The sequence below is a fragment of the Anser brachyrhynchus genome (assembly GCF_964034855.1).
Source record: "Anser brachyrhynchus genome assembly, chromosome: 7".
NCBI lineage: Eukaryota > Metazoa > Chordata > Aves > Anseriformes > Anatidae > Anser > Anser brachyrhynchus.
Window position 1 is genome coordinate 29,541,957 of NC_137701.1, and position 24,503 is coordinate 29,566,459.

Sequence of the window (24,503 nt, forward strand, 5' to 3'; positions counted from 1 at the left end):
GATCTGACCAGAAATTGAAGTCAAATTCAGTGGAAATCTTAATAACATTGGCTAGCAGCATTGCTATTCAGTACAGAATGGCATCTGTCTTGCTACTGTTTGACCTCCTGTGGTTGCATTTGTCATCTCTGAAAATTAGGGCAGTGGTATGTGGGTGTCAGTTTAAAGAAAGAAAAAGGACAGTAAAACCTAATTTCACAGTTGGCATGGGGGAAGTTGTGGGTAAAAGGAAGTGAGCGTTAAATGGTCATTATAGCTATACAGAAAGGAGAAGAAACAAGCAGAAAACAAGTATGTGTCCATATAAAAGCACTGTAGTGTGGTACAAAAACAATTGAACAATTTGGTGGCTCAGTCAATAACATTCAAAGGAAACATGTCATAGTGTGTTGCTTTTTTTTTGGTTATTATTTTTGGCTCCATATTAAACACATTACATTTTTCCAAGACAAACTGATCTGGAGTTTGCTTTCAATTGTGATGTACCACCTGCTGCCACCTCAGAAGAAAAGTGCTGCTTCTTACCTGCTAGGGCAGAGCCATATGTCCCTCACCAGGGTCTATAAACCTATGAGCAACTTGGTTTTGCCATTAATTGTCAGCACTTGCTTCAAAGAAGGGGTAGGATGTACTGGTTAATGCAACACAGCCTGAGTTTGTACCACACTGTGATTAGTTTATTCTCCCAAAATTGTAAACTGCCATTTAAACCAATACAGAGTCATTAGCACCATAGACCTCTTTGTTGAATAAACAGACTCTAAGAATTTTTTATTTTGTATTATCCATTCAGTATGGAATATTTCTCCACTTTATCCATAATTTTGAGCAAAATTACTATATAAATGTTTCTTGTTATTTATTTATTTTTTCCTCCTGAAAAGGCCAAAGGGGAGAGTTAGGCTGCAGTTTAATTAGAGCAAGTTAGACTGCAGTTGAATTTCTAAAAGTTCTTTTAAAAAGCTAGAGAAACGATGTGGTGGAAACAAATCGAAACCATGAGAAAACAGGATCATGGTAAACTCTAAAAAAATAAACCTTGGAATCACTATTTCCCTTGTTCTCATTCTCTTACTCCCTTCTCCATTTTTTTTTTTCAAAAGCCTTTTAAAAATGGATCATCTGAGAGTATAATTTGTCCTCTGGATTGGCCTCTGCATTTGGTTATTCAGGTTGACGTTGTCACACACAAGTTTACATAGACTTGCCAACTGATTGTTTTACCTGACATTCAGGATACTGTGTGAGCCATTTGCAGGATCTGATTTTGTTGAAGTCATTCATGCGAACTGATATTTTAAGTTTGAGTGTTGTAGGAAAGAATTGTCTTTGATTGCTTTATTCAATTCTAGAATCAGTATTTCCCCAGTTTTCATTGTCTCTTGATAATGTGTATCTTTCCACTTAAGAGAAAACAGCATAGATGTAAATTAGTCTGCTCTTTTGTCGGTAAAATATAGGCATAAGATTTAATTCCATTCTCTGCTTAACCCAGTTTGACTTCAGAGAGAAAACTGAACATAAGACTGCCAAGAGAATGTTGTTCAAATACAATATGGTTTCAGTAGTTCAACAGACAGATACAAATAAATTGACATGCTGTGGTGGTGGAAAAGGCCTTAAACTGACTTGTTTCAGTATTTTCAGTATCTAAGTGCAGAAGCCTGCCCTGTGTTAGGGTATGTAATTACTGGAGACAGAATTTAAGTTTGTACAGCACAGGAGTTTAACACAGGATCTAGTTTATCTTGTTATATTTCTATCATTAGATTTTTGTTTGTAGCAATAACAAAAGCCACCTGGCAAATGATACAGACAAATCTTGAAAGACATTCCAAGTATAATAGTGTTAAAAATGCATGGCTTATTTTAACTCATGTTTTATAAACATAAAAGCCAATGGCAAGAATTTCTGCCTATAGGGAAGTAAACTGACTCCATGGAGGTTGCTTGGGATCTATATACATTGTATTTTCAACCTAAATGCTGTTGGAATATGCTACTTCTCCCCCTCCTCCAGCTTCTGAGTGCCTACACAAGTAATTTTTGAAATCATTGTCTGCCATTTAAAACACGAGCGAGCATAAAATAACTCATATCACTAGCAATATCAATGCCTTCTAATACAGAAAATTAGGGAACTGACAGTACAAGGGAGATTTAGGCAGACGGACATTTTCTAATAAGGTGGTAGAGGGACACCAAATATGTGTCCAGCCACTCTTGTCTTCTCCACAAGAGCCAGATAAGCACTGCAGGTGAATTTGATCTCAAGCCCTATCTCTTTCTAAGGATCACTGGGAACAACCTTTATGTGTCTCACCAGTACTGTCTTCATAGTCCTTAGCCTCTGTGCTCATTAACTGTATGGTCTGTTCCAGCTTTGCTTCTGCTAAAGTAGATTTAATGGAACTAATAATGAACAGTTTAGTTAAGCACATCGATAAGCAGATACTGGAGATCTGCTGAAGAACTGACATCCAAAAGGAGCTCACACTCTGCCTTTAAGGATGGAGTGAAACTGAGATTTTGGCTGTGTGTTTCAGTATTGTATATGCCAGGGTTTCCAAAGTCTTATTTGGGCATTCAGATTTTGGGCATTCAGCTGTTGAATAGCTCAACAGACCACAGAGGACCAGGCTGTAGAGGCAGGTAGAAAAAAACATCAGAATGGTCAAACGAAGATGATACCTCTTCTTTTTTTTCAGAACACCAATACCAACCTTGCTTTCTGCAGCTTGTGCCTGGCATTGTGAACAAGCAGCAGTACTTGGTTTGATACAAAATACTGTCTCCCTTTATTTAATGTCATACTAAATTCTGGTAAAAACAGTGATGTTAGTATCACAGTTGTTTGTAGAGGCTCCCAGACAGCATCATGACAGAAATAATTATTTTCCTCTGTAGGAAATGTAAAATCTTTGCCTTTTTTGAGAATTTTATTATCGAAATTAAAACTTTCTAAAGGCTGATTGAGCAATACGGGGATAAATACTTGAAATAACGTAGTCTCTAGTTCTTTTACTGATGGGTTCAGTCACGTGAGGCTTGTTTGCTTTGTCTGGTTTGGGATTGTTTCACACATTTTCTCCTTAAGAACAATAGAATGAAGTTCAAAGACAACCTTAATAAATTTATTATAGCTGATTTTTTTTTTCAGTTCTAAATAGGTGAAAATGCATAGAAAATTATACTTCAGTTTGTGCAGCAGGCTTTTGACTTCCTTTTTTGATTAAATAGTGTATTGTTAGGTACAATGTAAGCACAGAATAAAGAAAGAGGAGTACTTTTATTAAGTGGACTTTTTGGCTTAGAAATTTTAAAGCGGAATTCTGTTGACAGTCATTAGTTTCTGTGTCCATGTTAACCCCTTGATTAACATAATTGACCTAAGTCTGAGGCTTTATCAAGGAAAGGAAATTGATTCATTTGGAGGCGGAAGAGAATTGATAATGCTTTGAAAAATAATAATAATAATACTGGTAGTAATGATTACGGAATGGGAGGTATTGTAACAAATCTACAGACTCAGAAGAAAGAACCTTAGTCAATACGTGTCGGCCAAACTCAATCATAATGTAAGGCATCCTCCAGCTTTGTGATGTAAACTTCCTTGAAAGAGCTTGGGAATAGATTGATGTTGCTAGTACAATATTACTTTACTTCAGCATTACAGGTATATGACAGACAATATGTATTTCAGTAATTCCTAAACACTACAGACATTGCTTAAGTCCAATAGATTTAAGAGCTTTGCTGAATAGGTCTGCAATTTCTCATATGTTAAAAAAATAAGCACATGGGAAAGAGTTTTGAATAATCAGGGCATAATTTTCCATAATACTACAATTGATCTCAAAGAGACTACTTAGGGAGAAATATTTTTTTTTTTTTTACCTTGAGTAAAGGGTGACAGAATTGTGCCTAATAAATAGAATTTTTGGGAAAAAAAAAAGTTTTTTTGACTGTTTTTTTGTCTTTTTTTTTGTTTGTAGTCTATTCCCTTGACAAAATAAGATTGTTCCTTATAATGTTTAGCTCTGTTGTTTTTAGCTCTGTATTTAATTTAGTTTTAAGTGTCTCAAACTGTGGTGCTTCTTCTACTTCCTCAGTTTATATCATAAATCTTATTTGTATGTTTGCTCAGTATTGCTTGATAATACATAATAGAAATTGAAAGATGTTAGAAAACTGCTCATTCTTAATTCCTGTGAATGATTGTTTGTTATTTCACTGTTATGCTAAAGTATGTAATGATTTCTGCCAAAAGAATCTAAGACACAGGTTGAATTTGATAAATGAATACCATTATTTACTGATAGCCTGAAGGATTTATCTTTTATCTAAGTATTTTTTCCAGAAAGGGCACTTTTAAAATTAAATTAAGCAGTTCTGTATAAGTGTCTATTCCAGCTGCTAGACAAATCACCCTTTTATTCAATTAGCATTACTATTCCAAGCTTTATCAAGTAAGTTCCCAATAATATAGTACAGACTTGTTTCACTGGCCACAGCATCAACTCTCACAACATTAGCTGAAAAGAAAAAAATGAAAACATTCTTTATGTTGACAAAAATACGAGAACTAAAATGATTGTGCACATTTTTGTAAGATGAATCCTTAAATGTTCTTGAATTATGATTTTTCTAATGAGTACCACTGGGTATTGGTCAAAATTTTCATGTCTTAATTGTTGGTATCGTGAGAATGGAGTTACTCTTCCTATTTTTATTTTCCTTTTTTCATGAGTTTACAGTTCAGCAGCCTAAGCTTAGAAGGAAAACAAATATGAATTAATTTTGCCAAGTGATTCTAAAACTCATTTTAATTAGTCCCTTACACTCTACAGTTAACCTTGATTGCATTTCATATTTTACACTTTCTTGCTTTGTATAATGAGGAATGCTTCCTACTAATAATGTTAGTAAAGCAGAAGAATAAATTGATACATTTTTCTACATTAGTGTTGCAGTTTATTTTTCCAGGTTTCTTTGATCAGAAAGACTTGATATGTCAGTTTTGCTAAATTTGCTATCTACCTGTACGTGTAACTGATTACATTTCTTGATTTAAGGATTAAGAAGTCAATGGAAAAGTTAGCTGAGCTGGAAGACAAAATCAATTTTAGCAAAATGTTAATCTGTGGATTTCATTATATTTGAATCTGCTTACTATAACTGGCTATTAATATTTAACATTTCATGTAAAACAGATTATGAAATTTAAACAAAAACTACCTTGCTTTGTATAAATACATAGATCTTAGAGCTCCTGTAGACAGAAGATAACTTCACAGAGATAATTTAATTAATAAGTAGGGAAATCTTTTTCCCCACTTATCTCCTACCTGACTATGTAATCCAGGATGTTCTAATATTTTATGAAGCTTAGCATTTGCAAATTTCACCCTTAGAGAGCATATTAAAATCCGTAGTCCTGCTTCCTTAGAAACTGATAAAAATTTTGTTCTTATTTTCAAAAGGAGCTGGATTAGGCCCACAGTAATAGGTGAGTTTTTGTGTTATTTCAGAAGATTTTTACTCTTTGTATGAATTGTAATATGAAAATCCTGATCTAAGAGCTGGAATTTACTTCACAGTTGTTAGATTCTGCAGGAGGTCTTTGGTTCAAGACAGCTATGCGAGTCGTGGCAGGAGAATTGCTTTCAGACTCCTTCAGTGATCAGATCTCCCCTCTAGCATCATGCAAACACTCTGGACACAGCTGGTGCAGACAGTAGCATTGGGATTGCATGTCAGAAGTCTTTGCAAATAAAATGCACCAAGATTCTCTTGGTGTTTGGCATATGAGACCAATGGGGAAACAGCTGCTCCTCAAACCAAATGGTATTACCATATAGCTATTGCTTCCTCAACATGTATTCATTAAAATAGAATTTGGGCAAAGTTTATGGCTTGTTATTTCTCCACTTTGCATCTTTTCTTTCAGTATTATTTAACATGTCCACCTCCATTCTCTTTTTCATTCTCAGGAGATTCCAATTTGCTTATCAAGTTCTCTTTCTTTCTCTTTTCTCCCCCCTCCCTCCCCCCCCCCTTTCCCTTTCATCCAGATGGAATGCCATTTGCTTGGTGGGTTGGCCGTGCCAATGAAAAGCATCTTTACTGGGGAGGATCTCTTCCGGGCATTCAACAGTGTGCATGTGGACTGGAAGAAAGTTGTCTGGATATGAGATATTTTTGCAACTGTGACACAGATAGAGAAGAATGGTAATACTTTTCACATGTGTATGGTGGTGTCTGTGTGACAGCTGGGGGTAAAAAGTAGGGCAAGAAGGCTTAAATCTTCTGCTAATTTATGTCTGGGGAAATCTGAATGGTTTGAGTATAATCAAATGAGAAAGAAAGTCAAACTAGAATTTGAACTTCTGATTTCAGCTTAAATTTTTTGTTTGAACCAAAGACAAGATATCTGGCTAAAGCAAGTTGCTGGGATAGGTTGTCAAAAATCTTTGTTGCTAAATTGTTTTTATTTGTTTGAAAGTTTCCATCGATTGAGTTGGATGAGTAAAACTATAGGAAGTTGGTGCATGGATATACATGAGAGCAGAAATTTCAGGAGTAGACTGTAAAATTCAGGTACAGACAGTTAAAGGACGAGAAATCTGTACTATCAAAAGGATTTGTATTTTTCATATGAAACATGGTATTTTAGGTACCTTAATATTCTTTTACATTGTGTCCCAAGTTTTTTTTATGTCAATGAAAAGACTTCCTTTGGCTTCTGTAGGTTTTGGTTCGGTCTCCATAAGAAGTTTTAGACTTGTGGCATGGACATTCAAAGCCTTCCTTGGCTTCAGAGCTTAACTTTGCCTGGATGTTGCATGAATTTGTTAAGGACACCTCACAACCTTCTCCCATTGTCTGCATCTTCAGAGACTCTCCAGTAGCTGGGAGCTAGTTGGTGAACTTTACAGTTAATTCTGTACTTGTGTTAGAGGGGACAGAAATGCCAGACAAGTGTTGAAAGTACAATTTGAAATACCGTGAAAATGCATGTGAAAACTCAGCTTCACCTGCTGTCTCTACTGGACTACTCACAGATAGGAGCAGCTGCCTTTTCTCTGAAGGGGGAAAAAAAAAAGTGTATATATTTTAACATAGAATAGTTCAGAATTTAGGAATAATGGAAATGGACAAGAGTGTCTTGCTATAATAGGGTACTCTGTTTGAAATGGTGTCCAAATTATCCCTGTGAAACCTTCACTTAAAAGAGAGTCAGTACAAAGGAACCATAAGGGTTCTTTAAACAAACAACACATCCGGCCCCCCACCCCCCAAAAAAAAAAAAATATATATATATTTGTCATTTTGTGTTATGGTTTTTTGGTTGCTCGTGTGCAGTATTTGCAATAAGGCCTCATTTCCAGACAGTGTGCATGTTCACTTGGACCCTTTATGTCCCTGGAGTCACTATTCACTTTCAAAAATCATAGTTGTAGAGGGATTTCTTTGAGAAGCTCTTTATGTAAATGTTAGTTTATGAATATAATTTGTATCGATTTGTACAGAAATGCCTCACTGTGCATGTTGATCTATCTTTTCTTTAATGTTTGGTTACCAGAAACACTTTGGTAAGGTTTGTACATGAGCATCAAATGTATCTGTACTGGTGCCTGGCTGCGTTCATCATCCACATTTTTCTTTGTTTGGTGAGCTGCTGATATACAATATGCTGTGCTGGTAGCCTGAGATCACAGGACAGTGCACCACAAGGTCATATTAACCAATGCAAGGTGAAAAATAAATGCGGTTTTATAGTGTTTCAGATGAGTCTCCTAAGGAAATGAAGCCTAAGCAAGTTATGCTGGGTGTGTTTATCACCTGCCCCCCTACCCCTCCCACACACAGTGATTTTGAACAGGAAGATAAACTTCAAACATATTTGACAGAGAAGTAGAAATCTCCAAAGTATTAGAAATTACACATTCTGTGAAAATTTATGCCAGGTTGAGGGGAAAAAGCCAATTAAAATCCACAAGAAGGAAGTTAAGGAAGAATAAGCTTACACTTCTATTAGATTTTGGAAAACCCTCATGGGAGAGAGATGTTACATATCATGCTTCATTAGCGTGGTGACTCACAGAGTTGCTTGTGTCTCCTAATTTCTTGATGATAGCAGGACACACAGAAATTTCCTCAGCTAAACTATCTACTGTTTGTTGGTTTGGGGGTACAGGTGTTTTTTCTTATTTCTTTTTTTTTTTCTTTTTTCCTTTTTTTAAAATCTGTTAGAAATCTGGTCATCTTTTGAGTGGTATTCTAAGTTGCAGGTTGCCTGTTCAAAAGCTTAAAAAAAAAAAAGTGACCTTTACAAAGAATTTCTAAACATAAGAAATTTCATGCCTCTTGAAGATTACTTTTGTGCTTCTCTGCTTGAACACTGACCCCCTGATATATAATGAGCATTTGAATCTGAAACCTGCTGAGATCTGAACTGTGACTTTAACCTGCTATACATTATCTTGAAAGGAGTAAGACAGTAGTAGATGCATTTATTTGCCTTAGCATGAAATAAAATGGGTGCTGCAGAGTGGAAAACCAGAAAATCATTTTTGTTCTTTTTAGATAAATCAGGCTGCTCAGTGCAGCTCCAAGGTAGAAATTCATGAGTGGCTGGAGCATACTTCGGAAGAGGAGACAGGCTGAGGATTTTGCTTTGATTTTGTTTCCCTAGACTCGGTGTTGGGTGCAGAAGAACCTACTAATTTCTCAGAGTAGCAAAAGAAACAGAAAACAAGAGAAAACATCTGAAAAAAAGTCCTAAGCCAGGTGTTTGGCAGAACACAATATGCACTTCTAGGCATGCTGACTTTTAAATGATATCTAAGCAGACACTTGAGCCAGCTGCTAACTCTAGTCTCCTACTTGACGTGACGCTAAGTTAGTCCCCCTGGAGTTATGCTGGCCAGATGAACAGGAATATAATTAGTTGCATTCCGTATGGGGAAGTCTTTTGAATTTTTTCCCTTTTTATTTAAATAATTTTAGTGAAAAATACCTTTTTCCATCTAGCTCCTGACTCCTTTCCTCACCATACTTCCTAACTTTGCAGTATGATGCCAGCCAGTTCTGTCACTGCAGAACAGTGGTGTAACTTGTTGGTATTTACTAGGGAATGGGAGATGACCTCTGCTGAGGGAGGAGAGGCACAGGCTGGCACCCTGACCCCAAGTAAGGGATCTCGAAAGGTGTTAAATATGACTTGACTGTAGTTTGTGCATGCCTCCAAAAAAGGAGAGTTGTTGAAAGCTCTTGCTAGTGCATGGGAAAATTCACTGAGGTCCAGTAGCTGCAAGCTGAAGTTAAATTTAGTCCAAAAAATCTTTTCTTCCTCTCTCTTCCCTTTCCCCAGCTGAGAATAGTTAACTATTGGAACAAGTTATGTGTAGATGAGACGGATTTGCCATCACTTCAAGCAGTTACCTTGAAAGAGATTGTCTTGCTAAAAGATGTGCCCTATTTCAAAAAGAAGGTGTGTTCTTGATGTAGGCATTACTGGGGAAAGGTTTAAAACAGATCTGAAGAATAAAGCATTTCTGAAATGCATGGAGGGTTGCACTATCATCAGACCATTCTAGAGATCCTTCAGATCCTTAAACAACTCTCCCAGGTTGTCTTTCATCTCAAGGAAAATTCTCTTGCCTTGGCAGCGAAAGTCTTGCTGCTCACCAAACATTTCACTGAAATGGGAGGAACCTCTTTCATGCCATGGTGGTGCATGACTGTCCTGAAGTCCATTTGCTACTTTGGTCTCTCTGTCTAGAATCCATTTTTCACTTCAAATGCAACTGCTTGATTGAAGCCAATCATCAAACCAAACCTCTTTCTTGCTGACTGCATTCACTGGAATACCTTGTGAATTTGGGGAACTTTACAGCTTTTTATTTTGTACAGAAAGAATGTCATCTCTGAAATTCATTTTTTACAAAAAAAAAAATCATCTCAGGTGTCTCAACAGACTTTGGTGGGCATTTGCTGATTGTGACCAATAACTGAAGGACCTTCTTTTATATGGATCATCTAATTTTATTATTCAAACTATAGGAGTCCCCTCTATAGATGTATACACAAGATATTGGTATAGGAGTATCCTCTTCTTTTATCTTCCAGAACAGCCTTTGTCACTGGAAAACTAAGCCTTTCAGTCTTCCTATTTCTATAGTAATGCACATTCACATCTTTACCATGCCTTTGAGGTACTGCAGGCAATGAGGGAACCACAGGGCATGAAGGAAGGAAAAAAAAAAAAGGGTGAGGTGAGATACTATTATTGTCAAACCCACTGTGTGTCCCTGAGATGTACTGAGTATATCTGGCTTTGTTCATTGTTCAAGGAGGAGGAAAGCCCCATGGAGGTGAATGAGGCCCTCTCTGGACAAGCTGTATTTGTGCAGAGTTCTGCCAGAGCTGGGGTGCTGAAACTGGAAGGGCTGAGGAGAGCAGGGCAAAGAAGCCCAGCTTCTGACGAGCCTGGATTTGACAGGTTTTGTTTGCTCAGCCACTATCCCACGCTGAATCCACTGCCTCAGAAGCAGGGTAGGCAACTCTGTAGAGCACTTGATGCAAGCTCATAAATAAACCCTGCCGGAGGTGACCTGGCCTGTATAGAGCTGTCTTGCATATCTGCCTTCATGGCTGCATTTGTCAACAAAGTAGAAAAGCTGCCTGCAGAGAGCTGACTGTAGCAGGCCCCTGAGGTGTCAGGAATCAGTTCATTACTATCATTACCAAACTCTCTCTGTTTCTCTTTTCTAATTCCAGCAGCAACTGCGTTTTGCCCTCACCGGTTACATATGTCCCCTTCTGCTGCTGTTTTTTTCATTAATGTGACTTGCAAGATAGTAATTAAAATGTATTCCTTTGGATTATTAATGATCTGTCCTGCACAAGGCTCAAAACTTTATGTGACGGAAGCCTGTTTTGCTGGCCTATTCCTAATGCTGTTCATTGACATCTGCTGCTGATAGCATTCTTTTCCCCAAATGTACCGTGTTCATCAAAATCTGTCCTGAATATCTGAGCTACAGAGTCACAGACCCCAACAAAGTTTTCATTAATGTATAAAAAGAAAACATACCAATAGAGGATCATATGAGAAGAAATTATGTCTAATGACACTACTGGTCTAACATATGGTAGACAAAAATATGGAAACAGCTACTTTGAGGTTACCAATATATGATGGTTTATGCTGTTGGGATACCACAGAGTGAGAACTTTTGGAGTATTTATTAGTATGCAGGAAAAAGAAAAATAGTCTCCTAATGTTACCATCAAAATAGTTGTTCATCATTTACAGGTAGGACTACCTGTACTGTGCTGTAAAGTAACCAGATGCACTATCGCATTTAGTGTTGCTGCATTTGCAATGAAACGTGATTTTGTTTGTTTGTTTGTTTGTTTTTTTCTCATATGTAGAGGATTTGCTTGATGTGTAACCTGCCTCATAACTTGTTGAGGAAGTCCTTAAGGTCAATGCCATTAATACTCAGACATGGATCCACAGTTGACATCCAACTGTATTTAATACCCATAGCTAAAAAGTATTTTGGTAATTAAATTTAAAAGGCTCTATTGGTTTTGTTTTTGTTTTGGTAAGTACAAATTGATAATGCTCTTCTTGCAAAGAGCTTAGAGAAAGGGGCATTAACTGAAGGCGCTTTCCACACTCCGAAAAACATTAAAATTTTCATCTGAATTTGTGCAGAACTGAATGCTTAGTCAGGTAAGCAGAAGTTCTTCCCAAATTTATTTGCACCATATTCTGTGCGTACAGAACTCTTTTCAAGAATGGGATAAAGACTGTTTTGATTTGTGTGAAATCAGGTCTTAACTCACATTCCTGGCCAAAGAGCATCGCACAGGCAGGACCCGCTGGTGTTGAGAAGTGGGACATAGCCTGGTGCAAAAAGTGCACTCGGTAGAAGTGGACATGGAGTGCTATGTGAAGCCTGCTGAGAGAAATAAAGTAGTGTTTTTGGCAAAGCTGAGAAGCAGTTGTGGAAAACCAAGTATAATCTGTTCTTAAGTGTATGTGAAGTGTTAAATTAAAATACATATATGTAAAATCTAGCTCAGGGAACAAATGCAAAAGCAGTGAATCTAACAAGGCTTTATTTTTGTTTAAAAGACTAAATCCTATGTGTGCACATTGTAACGCAGGTGCTTTCTAATCAGGTAATAACACCTTTTCTTTGACAACTGTGGTAGATTAAAAGTGAACCCTCAAGCCCTCTTCAGGCAAAATTCCAAATGTTTTGTCCAAATCCTGGAATATTTGTATTTTGTAGTGCTACAATAGTGCCTGCAGGAAATGATTGTACAGGTACGTGAAACTCTCTTGCTCCTCTCAGAGACATAATACACTGTGTTTGAGAGGCTACCATGATGCACCACATAAAGAGATGAGGAATCATGGTGCTTTATAAGAAATTGAATTTGAAATAAGCTTAACTTAAAAGGCCGTGAATTCAAGATACTCAAACTTTAGCTTCCACAAGTTGCTTTATAGTGTCTTCAAATATCTTTTTTGCTTTTCTTAGCTGAAACATCCTAAGTGTTGATTTTTCACCGAAAATTTGATTACTCATCATGGAATAATAGTAATTAACTGTGACAATAGGTATGTTGTTTCCATTCTAAACACATTCTCTAAAGGGTAGAATGTTTCTGATAGGCTTTATTTCAGTATGAGGCATGTATTCTTGTACAAGTCTTTTTTTTTTCTTCTTCTGTGAGAGAGATTAGAATACATGAAATGTGCTTTTTGAGCTTCCAGAGAAACTTGATTGAGTTTTCAATACATTAACATAAAAGTGATGATTTTTATTGTTTTTGAATATTTTTCTTTCTCACAAATGAGCTGTGCTACTAAAGTTCTCAGTAACGCTGGCTTATAACTAGTAAAAACTCAGAGTCATAAAGTTCGATATAAAAGAACTTCATGCAATATAACAGACTATCTAATAAGTGATGCAGTTCTCAGAGATGTGGAATAGATATCTTTAAAATATCACCATTTCGTTTATTTTTTTTTGTAAGTATCTTCAGCAGTAGCTGCAGGAAGGTACTGATTTTTATTGTAATATTGATCATAGCTAGTCAAAAGTCTGCACTATTTTTTTGAATAAAAATAAATTTGCAGGAAAAACCCCTGGATATTTGGTGAAAAATCTTTTTTATTTTTTAATGTAAATGTCATTTAGTTATTCATGTGTATATTGCATATTTTATGTCCTATTTCTGTAAATCTTTCTGCCTTTCTTTCATTCATTCTACCTACTTTTCTTCCTACTATGCCCTGAAATGCTTTATTTAATTATCTTCCTAAGAAATACTCAAATAGATCAGCTTCTGTTACAACTGTTTCATAATCTGTTGAGAGCATTTACACTGACTTTCAAGGATTGATACAATAAGCTACATGACAGTGCTTCTGACAGGCCTCAATGAAGAGGTTTGGAGACCACGTACATTTGATTTTCATACATGGTACATTTCCATGTCGGTCTCTATTGAAGGTGTCAGTCTCTGAAGGCATCACTCTGTCTTATGTGTGGGAATTTCATCTTTCTGCATTTTGTAATTATCTACATGTCAGACTGAAGCAAGAAAAAATGTTAGGGTCAAAGAAAGTACTTTTCCTTTTCTCCTTGGAATTACAAGACAATTAACTGTTGCTGCATGCAGTTAGAAACAATGAAAAATAAATGAAATGTTTGCAGCCTTTATCAAAAAGATGAAAATGCCCCTTCTATGTCTTGTAACATTAATCAGAATAGAGCAGTTAGACAAGTAAACATCCGAGGTTGTGTCAGAGCACAGCTGTGTTGTTCATCTTGATTACTTCTTTGCTGAAATATCATGTCTATTCCCACAGCTGGAACTATAATGAGGGGTACATTTGTGGAAGGTGGCATTTTGAGCAGCATATAGTCTGGGATCCTGCCTAGGATGTCAGACTCCTTGGCAATGATTTCACTCAAAAAGTGCAATCTGTTTCCTGAGGCTTTGTTTCATGTATGCATAAAAGAGAGTGGCTATAAATTTGGGATTATTGTTACCTTGTGTCTGGTCGTTGTTGCCATCCCTGTGTGCAGCATGAAGTTTACCCCTCTGAGCATATGGGTGAGATCAGTCCAGACCCTGCATGCAGGTTGCTTGGCCATGCAGACCTAGGGTTCCTTTTCTCCAAAACTACTGAGGTTTGGCTCTATGAAGAATGCTGTACCAGGCTTATGTGCTTGGATTCACAACAGACTTCAGCCCTGAGTAAGAGTTAGGGGAAGATGAACACATCACTTTGGAGATGAGATGCAGTAGCACTTGCCTCTCTGTAATCAATAGATAGAGAAATACCTCCAGAGGGGATTTCAGCTCTGGTAAGGTCAGGGCTGGATGCCTGAGGGACTTGGTTAAGTCCTTGAAGAAAGGTGGAATGAATGTGCATCTGTATACCCTGCCAGAGTCAAAGCTACTGAATCATTTTAGGGACCAGAGGGCTGCCATGAAATGTCATGCTTCACTTTGAGGACACTGCTTTCCCCAAGACACTCAGACTAAAAAGAAAATAATCTTCCCATTCTCTTCCTTTTTAGCAGTCATGTGTAAGTTAATAGCTCAACAATAAACGCAGCTGATACAAACAAGAGACTGTAGTTGGGCAATACAGTAAATCAGCCTTTATTATTTCAGCTGCCGACCCAAAAATTTCAGACGTGTAATGCAAAGGGTTGATCCACTGCAAACTCACTGCCAATTCAACTGTCTGCAGTGTGCTGAGTCGATTGTATACTAGCCATCTTCAAGCTGGATCAGGTATTGTCTGGCGGCCCCATGCTAACAGCATGCTGCATCAGGTATCACATGTCCTTCTCCTGCTAGGATAAAGCATAAAACCAGCACAAATGCCATTGTCTGTCTCTGGCTAACTTAACAGAAATTCAGATTTGGGCTTATACCTGATCCACATCAAATTCATCCTGCTGAGGAAACCCAATAGAGCCTGTTTTACATTAATGTCCGTCAGGCAAAAGGGCAGCACTCTGCCTCTGCTTCACCAGCGTTCAGCACAGCTAGATACCAGACAGTATCATGTATCAAAATGCAGTGTCTTCGGGGGGTCAGTATTGTGTCTGAGCACAGAGCATATGTGTGCATGTATGTATCTTAAGCAATGTGTACTGGTCACAAGTCTTATAGTAAGTCTGCAAATACATTTAAGTAAGCATCTTTCAGCTATTGCCTTACGTGAGGAATGCTGGGGATTTGTCTGTGGTTAATGGCTCTTTTTGTTTGTTTATTATAATCCAGGACAAATGATACCGGCCTCCTTGCTTTCAAAGACCATTTGCCTGTAACTCAGATAGTGATCACTGACACAAACAGATCAAATTCTGAGGCTGCCTGGAAAATTGGCCCTTTGCGTTGCTATGGAGACAGTGAGTACTAGCTCTTCTCAATTTCTAGAGGAACAGGACGTCCCTTTTTTTTTCTTTTTTTTTGATGTTACTTTGTTTTGTTTCGTTGTTTGTTTTTGAAACGTGTTTATCTCATGAACGCTATCTTTCCACGTGCAGCTCACAGCTGCTGTCCTGTGCCAATTTAACTACAGAGAAGGGGGTTGTGTTTGCAGGGCAGTTCTGGAACGCAGCTTCCTTCAACACAGAGGCCTCCTACCTGCACTTCCCCACCTTCCATGCCGAGGTCAGCGCGGACATCTCCTTCTTCTTCAAAACCACAGCTCCCTCTGGGGTATTCTTGGAAAACCTGGGGATTAAGGACTTCATACGAGTTGAAATAAGCTGTAAGTTTCACCATAGGGAAATCACAATGTATTTGCCCAATTTGACAGGAGCAGGAAACTGGGAAGGACTTTTTACTTCTGTCTTGGGACTTTTGGAAGAGCCTGGAGAGGATAAGATGGAGACACAGACTTCTCTCTCCTGCCAGAGTGTCTCTGTATAATGTTGATCATTTTGTTTCACCTTATTGTGATTCAGTTCTTCTTTCCTAAACCGAGAGGTGACTAAATTTACAGGATTTTTTCCCCATTTTACCTCCTTAGAGAAAGAGCTACTCAGCAGACATGCCTGTAGACTGCAATTTTAGTCGAGAGATGCAAAATTTAATACAAACAACTCTCATGGTTACTTTTATTTCTTTTTCAATGATATGTCCAGTACGATGCAATCCTAGTGTTTCAGAGGAATTCAGTGTGTAGGGTACTGTACTATGAGGTGAGAGCCTATGAAGACCACAGTGCTAATGCAGGGTATGCTGTTATGGGCATTGAATACTTCAAAATCTAATAAATGACTGCAGTACAACTGCAACTTAATGTATAAAAGAGAGGAGTAGGGAACTTAATTAGTGAGTAGGTTTTTACCTCACTCCTGTTCTGATGACTTCAAATTTTTATTAGTGACAGAAGGGTACTGTGGCTTTGACATGAAATATGACTTCTGTATTCCAAATTCTGTCAAGCTTAGGAAAAACAAACTGAGTGCTATGCATTTTATAATATGCTTATGGTAACCCCAACATAAAATTTAATAAAAATGGACCCCGAGGCCCTTCAATTCATTAAACCAATGGTAAATGTCATGGTGCATTATCACAAGGTAATGAGGTATGATTTACTGTTAATTGCACATCAAAGTCCAATTTGGTTGTACTTCAGTGTACTGCATTTCATTCTCAGGGATATAGAAGTAAAAATGGCGTTTTGGTGTCAAATATATGACAAATATTGCAAGCCATTAAGAGGATTGTTTAGTGAAAGTTTCTGAAAGTATGTTATACCTGGGCTCCCAGAGAAATAAGTTATTTAAAAATTTGAAGAAAGTTTTTTCTTTTAAACTTGGGCTTCTCATTGGTAGTTATGTGGTGTGTTTCTTGCTGCCAGATGGAATTTGCAGCCTAAAGGCCTTGTATCAAGGAAGCTCCACAGACCAGCTGCTTCAAAAGGAAATGGCCTTTTACCAGATACAGGGGCTCAGAATAGATCTTTGTCTCTCCCTATGGAGTGTTTCCTATCTTAACTATCTAAGAAGCAGCTTCCAAAACCAGACCAATCCAATTTGTTGGGCTTGAAAATAACAGGTTTTTACGAGTATTCAATCCAAAACCTTCTGGTTGTTGTGCGGTCTGTGGGCCTGATTCTTGCCCTTTTTGGTGTATTTAGCATTTTAGGAAGAAAATAATTAGTAACAAATAAAGAGTTCTGGCCCCTTTCAGGCTTCTAGCAGAGGAAGATGGACTCCTTCATATTACTGTTGTTTTTCAGTTACTGTTCTGTTTCTAGGAGCCTTGCTATCTCTGGACATGTTACATATGACCCTTTAGTTTAGGATCACCAGTGAACTTTTTTTTTCCCCTTCTGTTTCTACCTTGCTTCCTGGGTCAGGCTTATGCATGCAAACAAATGCTTGAAGGTTTCTCTCCAACCACATATAACCAAGTTCTGTTAAGAACACGCATTTTGAAAGATTTAGTCAGAAACAGTTCCTTCATCCTTTCCACCATCTCAGCATTATTTGTCCAAGTGCTTTTGTGTGACTTTAGTACAGTGTTTGGCACTTTTACTTCCAAAAGAGAATAAATTACAATTTCTAGGGCACCATAATTGTTATAGCAAAAAAAAAGATGGGTACCCACAGCCAAGTGTATTCACAGCAGAGATCAAACAGTGAGGCTGCTGGCTTAGATTTACATATAAGCTGCTGGGTAGAAGATGGGAGGTAAATGATGCTGTACTATTTGCTGACATAAAAGTTAATGGACCCTATATTTATGTAAGATTTCTTGATGTCAAAACCACTATTTAATTCAGATCTTTACTTTCTCTTTACATCTATTTGTGTGTTCCAGCCCCCAAAGAGATAATCTTCTCTGTAGATGTTGGGAATGGCCCCACAGAAGCAATCGTGCAGTCTTCCACACCCCTGAATGACAACCAGTGGCACTATGTCCGAGCAGAGCGGAACCTCAAGCAAACATCTCTGCAAGTGGATAACCTCCCCAAGAAGGTCCTGGAGGCACCTGCAGAGGGGCACTTCCGCTTGCAGCTCAACAGCCAATTATTTGTAGGTAGGGACCATTTAAGGGTTTCTGCAGATGTGTGCAGTATTTCTATGTCTATGCCTTGGTAATGCTGTTGTTTCACTGCTGAGCTTAGGTGTGGTAACCTAGTTCTGCCTCTTCCTCTTCTGCTCCTTCATAAGCAACATAAATCAAACCCAAACTACTACCTTTGCACTCAAAGCACTTAGTACAGAAAGGTTAGCCTTACAATACTAACTGGCATTTTTAGGGTCTAAGAGTGCATGAAACATATTTGTTGCAAAAGAATTATTTATTTCCTTTTGTGCAGCACTGACTATGTAATTTGCTGTAGGAAATGTGATCTTTTGCGATGCAATGTAAAAGGCATACATTCTTGTAAGTTACAGTGGCAAAGCTTGATGACAATATGTGCTTAAAATCTGTTCCTTCAAACACACCTGCCATTTGGCTATAAAGTGTGTGTGTGAGAGAACTATGAACACAGCCAAAGCAAATGCAGCTATTTTAACTGAAGGTGTTCTTGAACAAAACAAACAAACAAACAAAAAACCTCTGTTTGCATATAGTTTGTTTCTCTGTCTTCCATGTAAATGAAAACTAGAGGTGGACCAGCTTGTATTTGATAATATAATCTGGGATAACAAAGGGTCTTCTCCCTTTTCAATATTCAGACACTGCTTCTCTGAGTACTCCATGCTGTGATGGAGTAGGTTGTAACCTGCTTCTTATTCAGGGCTGTGCAAATAATTACCAATTCTTTCCTTAAAATGAATTCTCTTATTTAGCCAAAATGGTGTGGCAAACCTCAGTCTGTCAACTAATTTTAGTAAAGTTTACCTGTGTATCCACACCTCTTGAATTAAGAAGATTTTGAGGTATTTATTTGAGCTTGTTAGAGCGTATGTGTGCAATAATTACTGGGGTCTGAACAGAAGGAATGAATTTGTTAATAAATAGAGTTGTATCATTGACCAGGAGTCCTTCCGTCATAGCAACTGATTTGTACCTAAAACGTTCTCTCAGCCTGAGAAAAGTCCACTGAAGAACTTATTTCTGTTAAAACTGTCACAGTACAAGGTTTCTGCTTTCTGGTGTGAAGCATGCTGCTTATCACTTGTTCCTCAAATGATGATCCTAGAAAGAGGTTCCATGAGAGACAGGGCCTGAGGACAGTAGGGTTGGGCTGCTAGGCACCTTAGAAACATCAGAGAAGTCTAACCAAGCTACAGTTTGCAAACAGAAGACTTAGAGAACTTAATGAATTGATAGTTTTTTACAAATTTTTGGTCTGTTTCTTTTTAAAGGAGTAAAAATGAAGGTATTATCATGTCATCTATCAGATATGTCTTAGCTGCTTACTGTCTCGCATCTGAAAAGCAGTATCTGCGTATAATCTTGTTTCTCTGCATAATTAACCGGTTACTGGAACCAACTTCGTGGTGATTTTAAAGTGATAATCAATGAGTTGCATCATGGAAATCCAAGGTAGATAAGGACCCCCAAGAAACTGGAGAAATGTGCCAGTAGGAGGTTATCAGCAAAGACAAATGCAAAGCCACATACCTCGGGCAGAATAGTGATGCATCCATGCAAACTGGGGATTGATTGGATGGGTAGCCACTGATCAGAAAAGGTCCTGTTGGCCTTGGTGGAGAAGTGAATCTACAGTGTGCCTTTGTGGGCTGCACACAAGGCTGTATTAGCAGGGTTGTAGCCTGCAGGCTGCAGAAAGGTAAGGGAAACAGTCATCTTCACAATGAGAGTAGTGCAGCACTGAAGCAGGTGCCCAGAGAGACTGTGTGATCTCCATGCTCAGAGACAATCAAAACTTTCTTAGAAAAGACCCTGAGCAACATGATCTAACTATGAATGTAGGCATACCTTGAGGAAGAGGTTAGACCAGTTGATCTCCAGTAGCAACTTTCAACCCTATGTATTTTTTTCTCTGATTATACTTAGTATTTACAGTATACCCTAGGACATAGTTACTTTATCTCAGTAGAGGGATAGAAAGTTCTCACTTTCAGTAATTTGACTGCATTCAGTTTTTCATACACATTTTTACTGAACCCTGAACGCAAGGTTGAGTAAATACTATTGCTTATAAGAGTGGGTTTTGGCCCTTAACTCTACCACGGAAAACCACGTTGAAGGTCAAAACTGTCTGTGATGTTCTGAGTTTTTCTAAGAGCAGCCAGAAGAGATGGAAACCTGAATGGTCTCTGATTCTAACCCTTTCCCTGAAGTCCCCAGATACTTCAGGGAAAGGTGGCAGAAGTCCAACAATACACAGATGTGGCATAATTTGTCTCTGCTGAAGGTCTCATTCCAGTCTCTAATAGGAACCAACTGATTTAATACCTGAACCATGCAGAGCGAATTTTATCCCATCTGAAAAATAAATGCATAAACAACATTGATTGTAAAAAAAAGGAAAGAAACAGCAGCACATATTATTCTCCTCTTCCATAATCCACAACATATTTGTTTCTGCAGCAGTATGCATACTGACAGTGATTAAGGGGCTTCCACAGTTAGTATTCACATTCTTAATTAATGATCTATGTAACTGATGTGATTTGCTGTTTTAAAACTTTTCCAAGTATATTTAAATTTAATCTTCATAAATTTTTTTCATTTAAACATAGAACTTTGTTTTCATTGTGAAAGTCGTTAAGATAGAACCTTTTTTTGTTCTTGATTCTTTTCCAGAATCAATTCAAATATTTTGTAAATCTCATAAATAGAGCTCAATATCAAAATTTACTTTATTTATCTTTTGGAAAGATTTATTGATCCTTTGGGGTAAAGAAACTGTATTAGCAGCATGTGCCACTAAAATGATGATTGAATGGATATCCATTTTAGCTTTCAAACTATGATCATTTTCATTTTGCTTGAGAGCAATCAGCATATATGTACAGCATATGTGAGACTGTTTTGTCTCTTTTACTTTTGGAGGGTTATATACTGTATATCACATATAAACCTGGGCTTTTATAAAATTTGACTACAGGGGCAATTGGCACATAACATAATTTCAAAAGAGTTCTGCTAATTTGGGTCAACTAATTCCCTGTCAACTGTTTCTGTTTTCTGACCAATTTGTTTGCTTAAGTTTTGCCCAGAGTTTTCCTCCTTAACCTGAGAATTAGATACATTTAAGACTGTTTGTAATAGAAAGATTTTGCTCCTAAGTTTGTGTATTCATGGTGGTTTTGTTTTGTTTTATTTTCAAGTTGGTCTGACAAACAAACTTTTAGCTTTCTGCGATTTATTACAAAGAAAGTTGAACAGAAGCCTTCTCAAGAAAACTTAACAAAGCAGTCAGTTTTAAGTGGTCTTTGAGGTGTGCTTCGTTTACTTCTGGTCCAACGATACTGATGTTCTGAGCAAGTTAATCAGCCTTTAAATATTTTGTAAGGATTGGAGTTGAGGAGGCCTAGCTTTCCTTGGAAGTTTAAGACACCTTTCATTACACTGCTTTGTACTTAATACAGTGGTTTTGTCTGTTCTTGCATTTTGCCAAGGTGGCATTTTCCCTACATGTCTGTATTTGGGGATGTTCACCCTTGGGGGAGCAGAACCTAAGCATTTGTTCTGTCTGAGCAAGTCAGCAGCCACATACCACGTGCAAGAAATCTTCAGTGCATGATGCTCCTAGGATTCCACTGCAGTGATGATTTCTTACACATGCCATAGAAAGTGTACTTTCCTTACTGGATTTACCTGGAGGTAAAAGCAAAAGGAGAGGAGTCAAAATAGAGCAGTTCAAATCTAATACCTCTCCTTTCTCCCTGTTATCAATAGCAATACAATGTGACAGGATTCAGCTTTACAATTCTTGTTTTATTCCATCACTTTCTATAAATGTCTGACCGTATTCAATTATGGTTTCTCTCTGTTAAGGCAAAATAGTTATGAATAGTCAGTAAGAGGCAAAAGGGTGGATTATGCAATGTTTATATGATTAGCTGGTGTGTTTATTGTGTAATTGACTCACAAGGTACTTAGGTATTTATCTAAGTAGTACCAAAAAGAGTTTTTCTATGACTGCACTTGTTAAAATAATTTAGAATAAAGACAGTCTGCTTAAGGGCAACATTGGCACACATGGAGTATGTGACGGGCTTCTGGGATAGCTTTCTCTGTGTGTGCAATGCGAAAGGGAGAAATGAATTTTCATTGCCAGTACATTGAGGATTACCCAAAATCAAACAAGCTCAAATTTTAGAGCAGCCTAAAGGAACTGGAAACCCATTTCTCACTTTCTTTTAGAGGGCATTGGGTATCTAACTGCTTCTGGCTGCTTTATAATCCTCAGCAATAGGATAGATATCCTTGTACCTGGTTATGTTCCTCTGTTAATTTGAAAAAAAATTACAGTAGAAGGATCAAATCCTGAACAAGTTTACAAGCTGAATAATATCAGCTTGACCGAACTCTGTGCAGTAGCAGGCCAATTTGGCACAAGCAGCAGGCCAATTTGGTCTGAAGGAACAGACAAAAATCCTTCCCTTCAATGGACTCACTCTCAGTATTTAAAATGAGTGACTTTGGATACTGCATCTTCTGGCGTATCTTTGTTGTCCAAGAGGAGTTCTGTAACCATCTTCTCTGATGCTGTAGTCTGAGATGAAATGTGCTGTCTTATCCAGTGAAGGCATGTTCATAACACCCCAGGATGGGGAGGAGAGTGGAAAGACATCTTCACAGACCTCTTTTAGAACAGGATTTGCACTCGGACTTGTAACATCAGAGAAGCAAAATAAAAATCCTGAGAGGTTACTTTCATGCCTACAGCCTTGATCAGAAATTTTTGTTCTACTTATTTGGTATGTTAAAGAGACTGGCAAAGTTAAGTGCTTGGGTTCCTGCTTTTATCTTGAGAGCAATGGTGTGAGGAATCCTTGGGGAAATCTCCTCTGTCTCTTCTAAGTGGTGCAAAAATAACATACCACAGGCAGAGTCAATATCTGAGAAACTTTCTTGGGGGACAGAGAAAAGGAAGGAGAGAATAAGAAGGGACATATTTTGCCTGTTTGATGTTGCTCTTGTTAAAAGAATCTGGGGACACTTTTGGATGTTTTAAAGGCCAGGACTAGGCTTAAATTCTTGTGTATCCTGACTGCTTACTACAACTTTTAGTCTGAGACTAACAAGTGTGACTTGGATGTCTTCTGAATAATATCATAGCAAGTTCTCCTACTCCCAAGTAATGATAGTTGTTGTTCTTACACTCTCATACCCTATCATTTTCTTAGCATCCATTACATAAAACAAGAACGCTCCTAACATTCTTCACTTCAGCCTCCCTAATCCAGTTCTTACTAACAAAAAAGCCTTTGCTTTTAAAAGTAAATCCTCAGTTCACTGATAGAACCTTAATATATTATGCAGTTGTGTCACTAAGCTATACTATTGGTGCTCAGTTGTGCTTCTTGCCCCCTCCTCTCAGACTCTCTCTTTTCTGCCCCAAGGCTTTTCAGTAAAATTCAGCTGCATAAGTACCTTTCTGAAAGTGGCGTTGCACATTTGCAACTTTAACCCCGTTTAACCCTGTTTTTTGTTGTTGTTGTTGTACCTGAAGATTATCTTAAAATCTGTTTTCCTGAACAAAACATTTAGATTGCATGCATGAAATTGTGTAGTCCAACAGACCTATTAGGCTTTGCTAATTCTTCCTACTCTAATTTGGGAAAGATTTTTTTTGTTTGTTTTCCATTTTTCTCGACTTCCACAGAATGTATTTGAAGATTAGTTCTGGTCAATAGAGGAAAACTTCCATAATGCCCAAATAATAAACAGATTTGCTTAATCGATGCTGTGTGGATCTAGGATTGGATAGATGGTCTCTGTTAAGCTCTATAATCTCCAGACATTAGAAGAGGAGAAGAGTAAGAAACTTGTATTATGCAGCTTTCCAAAGCACTACAGCGAGCAGTAAAAATATGGGCAGTTCAGTAAACATGACATCTGTAGAATACTTAACAATAGTTCCTTTAAAGTGTTACATTTAAATGTACCAGCTGGAATTTGTTTGTGTGCCAAAAGGAGTCAAGGAAATTTTCATTTATCCTTGAAAAATTTGTGGTTACTACCCGTATAAGAGAAAACAGAGTAACCAGTAATTTTAAAGGGAGAAATCACATTCCTTCTTATTTAGACATTACTGAAAATTTTGTATGGTGTGTTTGGTTTTGGAGCAAAATCTCCAAAGAAAAGGATCATGTGTACACAGTGCAAATGCAAAAGGCCCAATTGTTGTGCTCAGAGGGCCTTTAAAATAAGTAAGTTAACGTTCATTCATCTGGAAAGAGCAATTGGCTTAATAAGATTTTGAAAATGTTTGTTTCACTGAGAAAGACACCGTAATATTAGTATAAAGTAAACCTCTCTTACACATACTATCT

At 37.6% G+C, this 24,503-nt stretch overlaps 1 protein-coding gene across 8 annotated transcripts in view; it reads left to right on the forward strand.

Annotated features, from left to right (window-relative positions):
* The window catches only part of CNTNAP5 (contactin associated protein family member 5), a 289,841-nt gene that overhangs the window by 223,051 nt on the left and 42,287 nt on the right, over positions 1 to 24,503 (forward strand). For all 8 annotated transcript variants that reach the window (XM_080600797.1, XM_080600798.1, XM_080600801.1 and 5 more), the window contains 4 exons: positions 6,075 to 6,231; positions 15,337 to 15,464; positions 15,659 to 15,829; positions 17,896 to 18,114. In XM_080600797.1, coding sequence (XP_080456923.1) covers positions 6,075 to 6,231; positions 15,337 to 15,464; positions 15,659 to 15,829; positions 17,896 to 18,114 — 675 coding nt within the window. The remainder of the gene's footprint in view (positions 1 to 6,074; positions 6,232 to 15,336; positions 15,465 to 15,658; positions 15,830 to 17,895; positions 18,115 to 24,503) is intronic.